Source organism: Physeter macrocephalus, chromosome 8 (assembly GCF_002837175.3).
Source record: "Physeter macrocephalus isolate SW-GA chromosome 8, ASM283717v5, whole genome shotgun sequence".
NCBI classification, from domain to species: domain Eukaryota; kingdom Metazoa; phylum Chordata; class Mammalia; order Artiodactyla; family Physeteridae; genus Physeter; species Physeter macrocephalus.
In genome coordinates this window covers 70,523,678-70,536,462 of record NC_041221.1, presented here as the reverse complement: position 1 = coordinate 70,536,462, position 12,785 = coordinate 70,523,678, and the positions used below count along the sequence as shown (strand labels likewise).

Here is a 12,785-nt window from a genome sequence, read left to right as displayed (position 1 = left end):
TTCCCTTTTCTTAACTTATCAAAGAGTAACAGAAACCTGTGTTAGGCTCCATGAGTCAAATGAGCTGAAAAACTACCCTGTATCCTGTAAGAGGAAATTTCCGAACAAAATGGGAAAAACGTGTTCAGGAGCCTTCCAATCCGAGGGTGAGACATCTGCGCAAGCAGCTCATTAGTCTCTTCTGCCATCACTGCCAGGCCACAAGCCTCTGCCCCTCAACTACCCTGCTCTCCCACCTACCCCCACTCCATCCCAGCTGTTGACAATTTGAAATCACTTATGGAATACTGTGGGTCTTGAAAAAGGAAAGGACTAGTCTATTATTCTTAAATTTGGTTTTTAAAAGCCATTATTGCTCATGAAAGATTAAACAGTGGACTGCACTGAACATTCATCTCTCGCCACCCCTCCCCCCATCTTTAGATCATAGTCTCTAAACATTTGGCTGTTCGAGACATGGTACTAGATCCTACAAAGGTAAGTAGAGGACAGCGGGTCACCTGAGCATTCATCTGTCTTCCCCTTCTTCATTTATGTCGGTTCATGGGCTTTCTAAACAGCTTGGTAGACCCTTTTTCTCTTTCTCCTGTCTTTGGAAACAACCTAAATATCCAACAAGAGATAAATGATTAAAGACATTCTACGTTCTTGGGTGGAGCAACAACATAAACATGCTGATACTACCAGGAATTAAAGAAAAACAAGTTCAAATGAGATAAAGTTTTATATCAGTCTGGCAAAAAGAGGAAGCTGGATAATAGTGTAGGTGGGATGTAGGGTTATAGGAACTGCAATGCACTGCTTATGGGTGTAGACTGGTACAGCTATTCTAGGGCCGTGAGGCAAAAATTCATCAAATTAAATATGTGACCCACCAATCCCGAGCTGGGTGTGTATCACAAAATTTCACAATTCCACAACAATATGCAGTACAGCGTTATTTATGGAGGGGGAAGTTCAAAGCAATTTGAGACCTCATCACTAGGAAAATGGGCAGGTAAAACGTATAAGACGCACACCATGGGGTATCATACGGTAGCCAGAAGTGATGGATTAGATACAGCTACAGCAAGGTAGTTGAATCTTAAGCATACAGTGTTGGAGGAGGTCATGGAGAGGACATGATCGCCACTTGAGCCGAAAGCTGGACCTGGGCAATTGGAGTCTCCGCATCTCCTCCCCTGGCCTTGTAAAGCATGTGTGGTGTTCCCACAGTGGGAGCCATTTTCCAGGATGCAGCCTTGAGAGAGCCAGGTGTTGCTGAGACCATCTGCACGGTATACAAAACTGAACCCCGGTAAGGTTTCTATATCAACTTTTAAGATACTGGCAGGTGGATGCGGAGATCTCCTCGTGTTGTGGCAGCCCAAGATAAGCCTCATATGTAAGTTCCCTTGCTTATTAAACCCGCCACTTACCACTCTGGAGTGACTGCCTCTTTCTTTGGTCTCTCCTTGTCCTCTATGTATGAGAGTCATTTTGTGAACCAACAGATAGAGCTTGATGGAAAAGAAAAAAACCCAAATGACATATTAACATGATTTTTATCAATTAACAATATATGTATACAGAACAATGATACCTATGTTTTTTAAGAACACAAAACCAAACCATTAACAAAGTTGCCTGTGGGGTAGGAGAGGAGGCTGGATGGGAGTGTAGGGATAAGTTTCATGAACCTTGGCGCCAAGGTTGATGAGCCAAGAACTGAAGAGTAGGATGACCTCAAACATCTGCATCTGAGCTTCTCTACTTGTGAACGTGCGCGTGAGAGAAAATAATGCAGCATGTCCTTAACCTGAAATGCCATGCGGCCATTATAAATAATAGTGCAGGAGTATATTTATAGACATTGAAATACATTTTTGATTTCATACTAAGCAAAAGAGGTTACGAAACGTCATGCCCACTATTTTTTTTTTTTTTTTTTTAGTAACATAAAAATCCATATAGATTGAAGAATGAAAGTGGCTGGGGAATTGCAGTGATTCAAACTGGTTTTTTTGCTTTTCTGTATTTTTAATTTGCCTTCAATTGATCATGTATTGTGCAATAAAGAAAAAAATCAGACTTTTTCTTTTTAAAGATTTTTTTGTTTTCACAAAGGCACAAGAATAAAGAGGTAGTGAGAATTTACAGATAGTACTGAGAAAGGAGCAGCCTTTTCCTAAGGCTTTGTGATTTCAAATGCAAATGCTCGAGCCCAAGCTTCCTGGGTTGCTCTTTCCTTTTCCTTGAGGACAGAGGGGGGCCATAGTTGTTCCAAGGATCTCCACTTGAAAGGGGTAATAGGCTGAGGAGCTAGGACTCGCATTACTGGGTAGCACTGAACTGATGGGTGTGGGAGGCCGTCCACAGGAACTACCCTCTGTCCCTACAAAGGACTGCCTCCAGCCGAGGAAAGCCACTTCAGCCCAGTACTGCTTCACACAGCATATGTATGCCAAAGGGACAGAACTTTCAGGCAAAAGATTTTTATTTAGACAGGTTAGGGCTGGAGGATATGGAGGCGCCAGCTGACATACGAAGGCTCAGTAGCCTAAAGCAACATGCTTGCTTTAGGCCTTGTAAATAACTTCATCCTTCACCTCCAGGTTCTGACAGCCCCCTCCGGGCAGTGCTTCAGTGAAACATCAGATGACTTTGTTAGAGTCTGTCAGCTTTACAATATTAACAGACTTTCTGTAAAGCTGCGTGGAGCAATTCCCAGTAACCATATGCAACAGATCTTCCTTTTCCCCACATCTGAACAGACTCGATGTTCAGTCCGTCTTGGTAGAAGATTCTTTTATTGCCTGCATCCAAGTATTGGGCTTGACAGTCCCACCGGCAGCCTGTGATAAGAGACGGTGACCTTGTCTTTTGGATTCTCAGGAATCCAGGCGACGCTGCTGTATGTTTTTTATGACGAACGGTGCTAATGCTTCCAGTACAGGGTCTGAGGTGTCTGAACTGCTACACACCTCAGGCCCTGAACCTGGGCCAAGTGACTGACGTTTAGTATACAGAAAGTAATAAAACCAAGGTTCAACAAAGCTGTGGTCATTTCCAGCTTTCCTAGATATATGAGACGCATACAATACTAACTGGGGTAGGAGGTAGGAAGAAAGAGGAATAACACAAAATGATGACTTTGTGGAAAGTGTTAAAAACATACTGGCAGGAAGGAAATTAAATTGAGTGAACTGCCCTACCACTGAATTCCTTAATGTCTGGCCTATACTGAAGTAAGCAAATTTCCGCAGTTAACAGAGCTACACTTTTTCATGTAACATTTGTGTTGTGAACGAAAAATCTAGAGGGGAAATTGCCTACTGATTAATTAGTAATTAATTAGGACTAATAAAGAAGTCCTATTACAGAGAACGATTAGCTTGCTTGGCTCATGGTTTCCTGCCAATCATCAGGTTTGTAATTTTGCACCATATGATTTTTTTGCATGTAAACTTAGAAAATGAGATGGCTTAGATCATTCACAGAGGGCCCTGGGTCTTGAATTCAATTGCATGATACCTGGTAATGTTTAGAAAGGTCAAGAGCTTTAGAACCAGAAAAATCCACGCTCTAATCCAAGCTCTCTTTACAGGGTATATGTTAAGTAAGTCACATAGCCTGTCTGGGCCTATTTGCTCATCAGTAAAATGGGGATGCCACCACCATCTGGTTTGAGGCTCGTGTTGGGGCTCAAAGAAGATGGCAGATAAAAAGCATCTTGCCCAGTACTAAGGGTACACATATAGTAGGCAGACAATAAATGTTAGGTTGTTTCCTTCCTTCCTGATGGTCTTAGTGCTTTTTAATTATGAGGGAGGAGACAGGATGGGAGGAAAAGAAAGATGAGAGAACACAATGGTAATTGACGGAGCAAGGTTTTGGGAGAATTGAAGTAGGTGGAGTCATGGAGAAAGGACACTTCTTCCTGAGACGGTAGGGAAAATGGTGAGCATGATGTGAAAGTTGGTAAGTTCTGCAGGAAAGGAAGAAGGTTGGTAGAAAACAGAGGAATGAGTTAAAGGAAGACTTAATCTCAAAGAATGGAACATGTTGGTGTGGGTTAAAAAAATTAGCAAACCATTCCACTCACCAAAAGGAATCTGCAGAAAACCATCTTTTCCATAAGAGAGAGTTACATTCAGTAATGTTTTAGAGATGCTATGTATGTGTGTATATGGGAAAAAACTTAAGTCATTATCTTTTCATGCTAAATTTTTATTTCAATGTTATGCAACTGCATAAGTATAAATATTTGTTCAATATACAACAATTATGACATCCATAGGGAATTTCTTAGAGAAAATAAGACTGCAAACACTTTATTGCACAGATCCTAACAAACTTTTAAGCTGGTAAATCTACAGCTGGGAATACTACCGAGGAGCACATCTTACAATCACAGGAGACCGACCAAATAGAACACAGGAGAATTTCTACCAGCTGACTGGAGAGGTTTACAATAACAAACAGGTATTACATGAATGCAACCTTAGGTACTCTGTAGCCATCCAAAATGCAAAAACATATTTGGCAAAAATGATAATACACTATACAAAATATACATTAAAAAATATCATTTGTAAACAAGCAGCTAGTTGTGCTTTAAAGGAAAGTGGACAGTTAAAAAGCAAAGGCTGTAAACCATAAACTACCTCCCCGATAGGCCTGTCTAGATGTCTGGGTGCAAAAGGATCGGGTTATGACAACCACCAAATGCACGTATGAATTATAAATGTTGAGACCATTTTTGAAACCCATTCAAGATCTTTCAACATATTTGTTTCTTCTACAATTCACAACATAGTGATGGGGAATGGCTAAAACCTCATGGGAAAAAAATTCGGAGCAAGGAGGAGACTTTTTTCTTTTTTTTTTTTTTGCCATTGCCAACTCATTTTACAATGAAGGACAACCAAGCAGTTTAAGTTACGCCTTTGTTTTTGGAGCGGAGTTTACAGCCTCACTGAATGATTTATAATCCACAGGGCTGTAAGATGAAGCTGTGCTTAGGTGAACAATTTTATAGCCTGAAGATACTAAGACATCCCCGAGGGGGGTTGGGTGCTGGATTAGTATTTCTTCTTGGTAATTTTTTTTTTTTCTCTTACAAAACAAAAAATCCTGCTACGGATCCCAAGCATCTTATAAATACTTATCTGTGTGTATTTTCTCTTAGTGCCTTAGTACTTATGTCAGCAAGTGCTGTCTTACAATATAAAACAATCCACCAGGAAGGAAAACTGCAACAAAAAACAAACAAAAAGATCCCCTCAGCACTAAAATGATTGGACAAATTCTACATATTCCATGGTATACAAAATTTAAATAAGGCTTAGCAAAAGTAAAAAGGACAGTCACATTCAAGCACCAAATAGCTCCAACAAGTCTTTTTGTTACAAAAATGCTGCTCTTTATTAATACAGTATTTTTTTTGCATACAAATAAAGAGATCATATTATGAAATGTATGGAGCTACCTGATGCATCAGAAATGAATGTGAAACCCAGGAACTTGCTAAAAACAGCAAGCTTCATCTACAACATAAGGCCCCAGCTATGTATTAAAATGTATCTGATGTCCTGATTATTCCTTAAAATATATGCTATGATGCCAAAATCCACAACCCCACCCCATCCCCCGACTTTTCCTCAAAAAAGCAAATTTAAAACCTCTTCCAATGCCTGATGCTTATTACTCAACCTAAGTACTAGCAGATTTGTGTGCGGCCAGCAACTTTCCTTTATGTTCAACAGCAGGGCTGGTGCAGAACTACTATAAAATGTGTGCTTCTTAGACTAGTGACTCATAGCATAAAGGCCTGAGTTTAAGAGCAAGAAAAGGAAAAGTGAGAGAACAGAAAGGGAAAGCAAAAGAACAGGAATAAGTCGACATGTGTTTATAGCCCCCACTCTACCTATGGTGAGGAGCTGACATACACACCCACAGACAAGGACAACTGGCCTTTCAGACAGCTGGGCCCAGGATCAAATGGCTATTAGGATGACCATGAAATGAAAATGGCTAGCTCCATCTGTTGTGGCCATTTCTGATGGAAGAGGATTCCAAATGCAGTGATTCCAGTAGTTCTTTAGATCTGGAAGTATAGGTAGCCAGATACAGTACTATCAAAATCACTCGTTAAAAATACACATGAAAGCTTACAATCTAGTGTATTTTGGGCTTTCTTTCACCTTCAACTCGACTTAGAATGTTTTACCGTAGAAAAATGTAGCCTTGAAATATTCTTTTCAACCACAGACCAAAACACGTGGGTGGATGTGTATATACACGAATATGGGTGTATCTATACTTTTACATATATACCCAGGTTTAACCATTTTGCTTCATTACTGCATTATGATCAGTGGTAGAGCAAAAATCTTATTAAAAAAAAAAGTTGTAGTAAATGACGCCATCAGCAGCAAAGTATCGACTCTATATCCCCCAAACCAAACACATTGCTAGGTATTTACAGAGAAAATCGTTTTCCTCAACCCTCAACCTCAACCAAAAAGATTTTTTGTTTTTTTATTTTTATTTTTTTGTACAAACACTATCTGGTAACAGTTTACCGGTTCCAATTGGGAAGGCATTTGGAAGAAGGTCCCTTCTTTTCCTGTCTCTTCTCTCCCCCTTCTTCGGTGAGGCTCCAGGCTCTGCCTGGGGGGGTTCCCACAGTGCTGGTTTCCAAGGTAGTCAAGATGCAGTTACACACGCAGGCTGGGTCCCCCAGTCCCGCCGGGGGCCTGCCCCATCACAAGGCCTTTTTGTGTGGGCTGCTGCGCAAACTCTCTTTCCCCCGCCTCTGTCGCACCCCGGAGTCCTTCTCAGAAGGAAGGGCGATGGGGCACTCCGTGCTTGGAGTGGGGAACAGCTTGGTCGCCTCTCTGCCCACATTCTGCTTCTTAGTCTGAGCTGGCTGGGCGGGGGCCGGCTCTTTCCCTTTGGTTTCTCCCGTGGTGGCTGCTCCTGAGAGGGCCCTGTCCCGGTGGCTGGCGCCCTCCCCCACGCCTGGGTTGGGGTGATAGGACTCCAGAGTGATGGCTGAGCTGCGGAAGGATGGCAAGGAGTCGCTCTTTGTCATTTGGGTTCTGCCATCCCCCGCAGGCAGGGGCTTCCGATGGTCCCTGCTGCTGGAGGCTGGGGGCTCAGCCGTGGCCCTGCCGGCCTTGGCAGAGAAGGTGTCGCCGCAGGTTGTAGAAGTCTCTGGAACTACTGATCTGGCCTCGGGAAAGCCAGAGGAGTAGCTCAGAGACTTCTCGGGGAGGGCAGCGCAGCGGAAAGAGCTCTGCGCCATGGCCGAGGGCGACCGTTTCATGCCACTGGGCTTGCCCGCCTCCGTCAGTGGCTTCTGGGAATCGGGCCCTTTCCCCTTGGCCTCCGGCCAGCCCTTCCCGGCGGCTGCTGCCGGCCTCTCCGTGCCCTTGGGCCCAGCCTCACCTTGCGCCGGGGAAAGGCTGGCCCCCGGCTTCCCGCTGTCCACAGGGGAGTAAAGTGCTTCGGTGCATTTCTTGCCTTCAGACTTCCCGGCGTCAGCGCTGGCAGCCAGCGGACTCAGGCTCCTGTCTGTCTGTTTGCACAGAGGGGGATAATCTTTCACAGTGGATGGTTTGGGGGCCTTTGGAGATGGGTTTTGCCTTTCCCCAACAGTGGGAAGTTTCTGGTCCACCGACTCACTGGCCCCTTGGGGTCCTTGCCGTGGTGGATGTGCGGGCTTCTCCAGTGCCTCTGGGGGATGCCCACTGCTGGTGGGTCTCAGCTTGGTGTCTAGAGGACCCCATTCTGTGTGTAGGGGGACTGAGGGCCCACTTGCTCCCTGGCCAATCACATCACGGGCTGTGTTCTGGGGACCTGGGAGGGCAGGGAACTTCTCTGACACACCCTTACTGCTGCCCTTCCCCTCTTTGCCGGGGGACTGAGCACCAGGGTCTTTGCCCACTACAGCCTCAACGCTCAGCTTCTGGGAGGAGAGGGGCCGGTCCGGGTGCTTAGACTTTGGAGGGTCTGTGTCGGGGCCAGACCTGGGCTTGTGGCTGCTGCCTTCACAGAGCGCAGCAGCGGGCTTGGGAGGGTCCTGGAGGCCCAGGCTTGAGTCTGTAGCGCAGGGCTTGCTCGCAGGCAGAGAGCCAGCAGGGTAACTTTGTTGAATGTAATGCGGCTGAGCGGCCAGGCCAGGGAGCTCTTTGGTGGTAGGTAGGGGCTGAGAGCTACTGGTGAGATGCTTCTGCAGGGGCTGTTCTTTCCTTTCTGGTTCCTTGGGACCATCTTTCTGCACAGATCGGAAACCGGGGAGCTTTTCACTCTTCTCACTCTCTGTCCCGGATGGCTCCAGAGACCACCTGGCAGGAGCGGATGCCAGCTTAGATTCCGGGCCACTTCTTCCCTTGCCCAGCTCCCTCTCACAAGGAGCCGCTGCAGAGTGCAAAGAGGGGTCTTCTCTGGCCAGTGGCCTCACCTCATCTCGGCCGTCTTTGGGGTTTGCGTTCCCACAGGGCCCGCATGCTTTCTCCAAGGCCTGGGCCTGGGTGGAGACATCTGGGTGGGTCCTCCCCACAGCGGGGAGGGTTTTGGAGTTGTCACTGGTTTTAGCAGCTTCTAGTGGATACAGATCCTTGGAGGGGTCTCTGCGGATGTCGGCCCTCAAAGCCAACCGCTCACTTCTGGCTGTGGAAGGGCCCCTTTCGGACGACTCCCTCCCGCTCAGCTTCTCCCTCAAGGGGGCACCTTCAGGTGGAAGCGGGCTGCGCAATCTAGACGGGTCAGCACCTTGGAGGTTCTGCCCCAGGAGGGGAAGGAGCTTAACATCAGGGCTGCGGTCTTGCTGTTGGCTGGGGCTGCCCTCTCCCCGCTGGGGATGGCTTTCCACGACGGTCGACGGGGTCCTGGCTGCATGGGAAACCTTCCTGTCCAGCTTCAGCTCTGGGTCAGGCAGGGGTGCCGCCGGTGAGCCCTGCAGACCCCGGCTGGGTGGTGGGAACCGGGGCTCGAGCAGGTAGGATTTGCTCACCTTGAAGCTGGCAGGGGAGGACTCCCTCTGAGCCGCAGTTTCACCCTTCCTCCCCACGCTGCCGGCGGGAGCCTGTGGCACAGGGGGCCCTACGTCACTGCCTGGGCTGGGGCTCTGGGCAGGCTCTGGTGAAAGCAGCTCCGTCTTGGAGGCCTGCGGTCCAGACAGAAGAGCAATGTCCAAAGTGCCCTCAATGGGCTTCAGGCATGACACAGACCGCCCTTCCAGCTTATACTCGGAGGGGCTTTTCCGGACAGGCGACTCTGGAGCAGCCAAGCCCGGCTTCTCCGCTCCGCTGTCCACCCGGCCAGAAAGGGCCTTGAGAGGGACAAAGGAGACGGTGCTGAGCTGAGCCACGTGGCTGCTGATGAATGGCGCGCGGCTCTCGGAGGCCGGCTGGGCCTCCTGCTGGCCCCCCGCTGGTCGGCCCGCGCTCCCCGGCAGGCCCTCCTGGGCACCAGGTGTCATCTTGGGCTTGAGCACAGGGCAGAGGCCATCATCTTTGTCTTCAAGGGACATCTTCTTTCGGAGGTAATCGATGTTGGCCAGCTTGCTGTCTAACTTCTCACACCGGGGACCCTCCTTGGCCTGCGGGGCCTTCTCCGTGTAGTCACCTTTCCCAGAGGTGGGCCTCTGGGTGGCGTGACAGAGACCGTCTTGGAGGGTGCTGTGAGCCGAGGCTCGTTTGAGGTCACCGGTGCCCTGGCTGTGGTCCCCGGGAGCTGCCGCCCCCTCCGAGGTGACAGCCTCCCTGGCCCGCACACCGGCCTGCTTGTGGAGAGCATCTTTCAGCAGGCTGCCCAGGGCCTGGGCCTCCTGCGCGGCTGCTTTGTTTTCAAAATGATTTGACCTTTCCGAAGCCTTTGGATAGATTTTCTTCTCTCTCTCTTCTAGCCTAAAAGCAGAGATGTTTTCCACATCATTGCCAAGTCCATGGGGTTTCTGGCGGGATTCCTGTTTCTCTGGGAGCCCGTCGGGTTTCTTCACCACCACCTTGGCCTTCAGCTTCTCTCGGTCCAGCTCGTCCACAGACTCCTGTCGGCCCAGCTTCCGGGACACAGGGCGTTTCAGGCAGCCTTGCTCCACGGGCCTGGCCCGGCTGAGGGCGGGCGTGTCGCACACATTCTCCTCCAGGCTCTGCAAGGTCACCTCCCGCTGGGACTGTTCCCGCTGCACCTCCTCCTGGGTGACCTCCAGGCTGTGCTTGCGGGAGCACAGGTGCTTCTTGTCACTGCCGTAGGAGGGAGAGAGCTTCTCCTCCGACTGCACGCGCTTGAGCAGCGGGGACCGCGGGGGCTCTGCGCTCTTGGGCCTCACGATGTGTCTGACGATGGTCGGGGGGGAGTGCATTTTGCTGGGAAAGGCTTGAGAAATCTTGGAGTTGCCAAGTGAATGTCCCAACAGAGGGGACGGTGACCGCTGAGGGGAGGTGGGCTGTGGAGTTGGAGAGGGCGTCCGGGCCAGTGGGGAGAGCGGGATGCTGCCCGCTGACTTACGTCTTCCTGACCGGTATCGCTGCCCGCTGAGTTTGGGGGCCAGGCCATGGAGAGTGCTGGGCCGGATGTGTCCTGACCCCGCTGGGGAGTTGGGGGCACTAGAGCTTGGGGAGCTGCTCTGGGAGGAGTTAGTACCTGTGGGTGGAAAACAGGATGCTGTGAGCAACGGCCACTTTCCCTTTTCTCTCCATGCTTCCAGACCTAGCTGTTTTAGATAAGGTCAGGTAAAGGTCAGCAAATTGTCTCAGCATCTAAGTCTAGTGAATGAATGCTTTTCAGATAAACCTCCCCACACCAAAGGTTAACCCAGTACTTCCTGTCTTTTTTAATGGACCGAACAGCTGTATCTTCTGACCTTCCTATAAATCCTGTTCTCTGTCCATTACATCCTCAACCTTCTTTCCTTAAGCAGGAATAAGCCTCTCTTCCAGGATCTCAGATGGTGATCCCTCAACTCTTGAGAGGCAAGGAGACTCACTCACCGGATGGGAAGTCGGGGGTGGAGCGGTAGCTGGGAGTAGGGGATCGGGGAGACAAGCTGTGAGTGGGTGACCCCGGGAGGCTCTCCCCTGATGACAGGGATCTGTTCAAGCAGGAGAAACTTCGGCTGGTGTGGAGTAAAGGAGAAGGCTGCTTGGCTAGTTTTTTGAAAAGGGATCTTCTCCTAGAGTGAAAACAGGAGAAAGCTGATCAGATTCTACATTCAAAACCACTCCTCTGGGCTTCCCTGGTGGCGCAGTGGTTGAGAGTCCGCCTGCCGATGCAAGGGACACGGGTTCGTGCCCCGGTCCGGGAAGATCCCACATGCCGTGGAGCGGCTGGGCCCGTGAGCCATGGCCGCTGAGCCTGCGCGTCCGGAGCCTGTGCTCCGCAACGGGAGAGGCCACAACAGTGAGAGGCCCGCGTACCACACACACACAAAAAAAACACCACTCCTCCTACCCCATAGCACCAGTGCATTCAGTACACGCCTCTGTGCCAGAGACGGTGATAGGATGATGGCAGATCCTTTTAAAGAGAAGGATCCCACTTTTATATTCAACATTTTTTTATGACTTAGAAAGGAAGAGGTTCTGATAATACACAATGCAAGCTCTCTTCTCTTAATTTCAAGCACTTTAAGAAGAGTTGTGAAAATAGGAAAAATACATAATAAATATACATTCATTTATTTATATGTCAGGTTTTTGAGGACACGGTTTTTTGCCTGAAAGCTTCTGAGTACATAGCCCCAAACACACTGACACAATTTAATTAATTCAGAGATAATACAAAGTAAATCCCTGGAAGAAAAATCATCATCTTGGATAGAATTCTTTGATGGTGATACACTGGGTAGAGGCTTTATCTCTGAGGGGCTGTTTGCTGTGCTTATTCCATTGTGAGCTCTTGAATATTCCTAATGACTGTGCACACTGTACATTTACATAGAAAAACCGAGCAAAAGGTGAAATGAAGCTTATCACATCAGCAGGGCAGGAGACACCACGCTGCAGCACAAGCAAATGTGTAGTTAATGTCCAACGAGCACATCTGAAAGCTAAAAGCACAGCTTCAGGTGGCTTTAAAGTGCAGGTGGCTGTACAGAGTTCCTTCACCCCCAGGTAGTTTACACTCTGCTACCCCTTGAAGCAAGTGTGTTCTATATGACCTAAACCACAATTAAAATATAAAGCTCACATTAAAAAAAAAAGGAGGATCTCAAGATGTGTATGCGTGTGTGTGTGTGTGTTATTTTAATCACAGTAATACATGTACTTGGGTTAAAAAGTCAAATTGTTTGTAATGAAAAATAGCAACTCCCTGCTCTGTCTTTTTCCCAGTCCCCAGAGAAACCACTTTCTAGTCTTTTTGCTGTTTCTCCTATTTGTCTGCATATTGCTATGAAATATGCTTATACTGTTTTTATAGTTTTTCAATTTTAGAAATTATCCGTTGATTTCCTACCACAAAAAAATGAGAATTAAGCTCTTATACAACCGCTTCCACCTTCTAACCGAAAACACTTCCCTGTTTCTATTCCTCCTAGTAGAGCTAAACCAAAATTTTTGGTTAGAAGAAAAAGGCTGGTGTTTTCTTTATTTTACATGATAAATACTGTTCACAGTTTGGCCATAATTCTATTTTCCTTCCTTGTATTACTCTGTCTTTCCTGGAGTCAATAATCATTCCTTTTTCATTTGCTTATTTTTCTTTTCTATCATCAAAAATCCTCATGATGTGATCCAACACACCAAATCCAAGTGGGTAAAGTAGGGCTGCTGTGGCATCGTGCAGGGAGCACATCT

At 47.8% G+C, this 12,785-nt stretch overlaps 1 protein-coding gene across 6 annotated transcripts in view; it reads right to left on the bottom strand.

Annotated features, from left to right (window-relative positions):
* Positions 1 to 739: 739 nt before the first annotated feature.
* Positions 740 to 12,785, bottom strand: part of MAST4 (microtubule associated serine/threonine kinase family member 4) — a 599,104-nt gene continuing 587,058 nt past the window's right edge. For 5 of the 6 annotated variants that reach the window (XM_055086603.1, XM_055086600.1, XM_055086601.1 and 2 more), the window contains 2 exons: positions 10,980 to 11,161; positions 740 to 10,632 (listed from right to left, as the gene is read on the bottom strand). In XM_055086603.1, coding sequence (XP_054942578.1) covers positions 6,749 to 10,632; positions 10,980 to 11,161 — 4,066 coding nt within the window. In that variant the 3' untranslated portion in view covers positions 740 to 6,748. The remainder of the gene's footprint in view (positions 10,633 to 10,979; positions 11,162 to 12,785) is intronic. The other variant, XM_028492947.2, reaches the window with a different exon arrangement.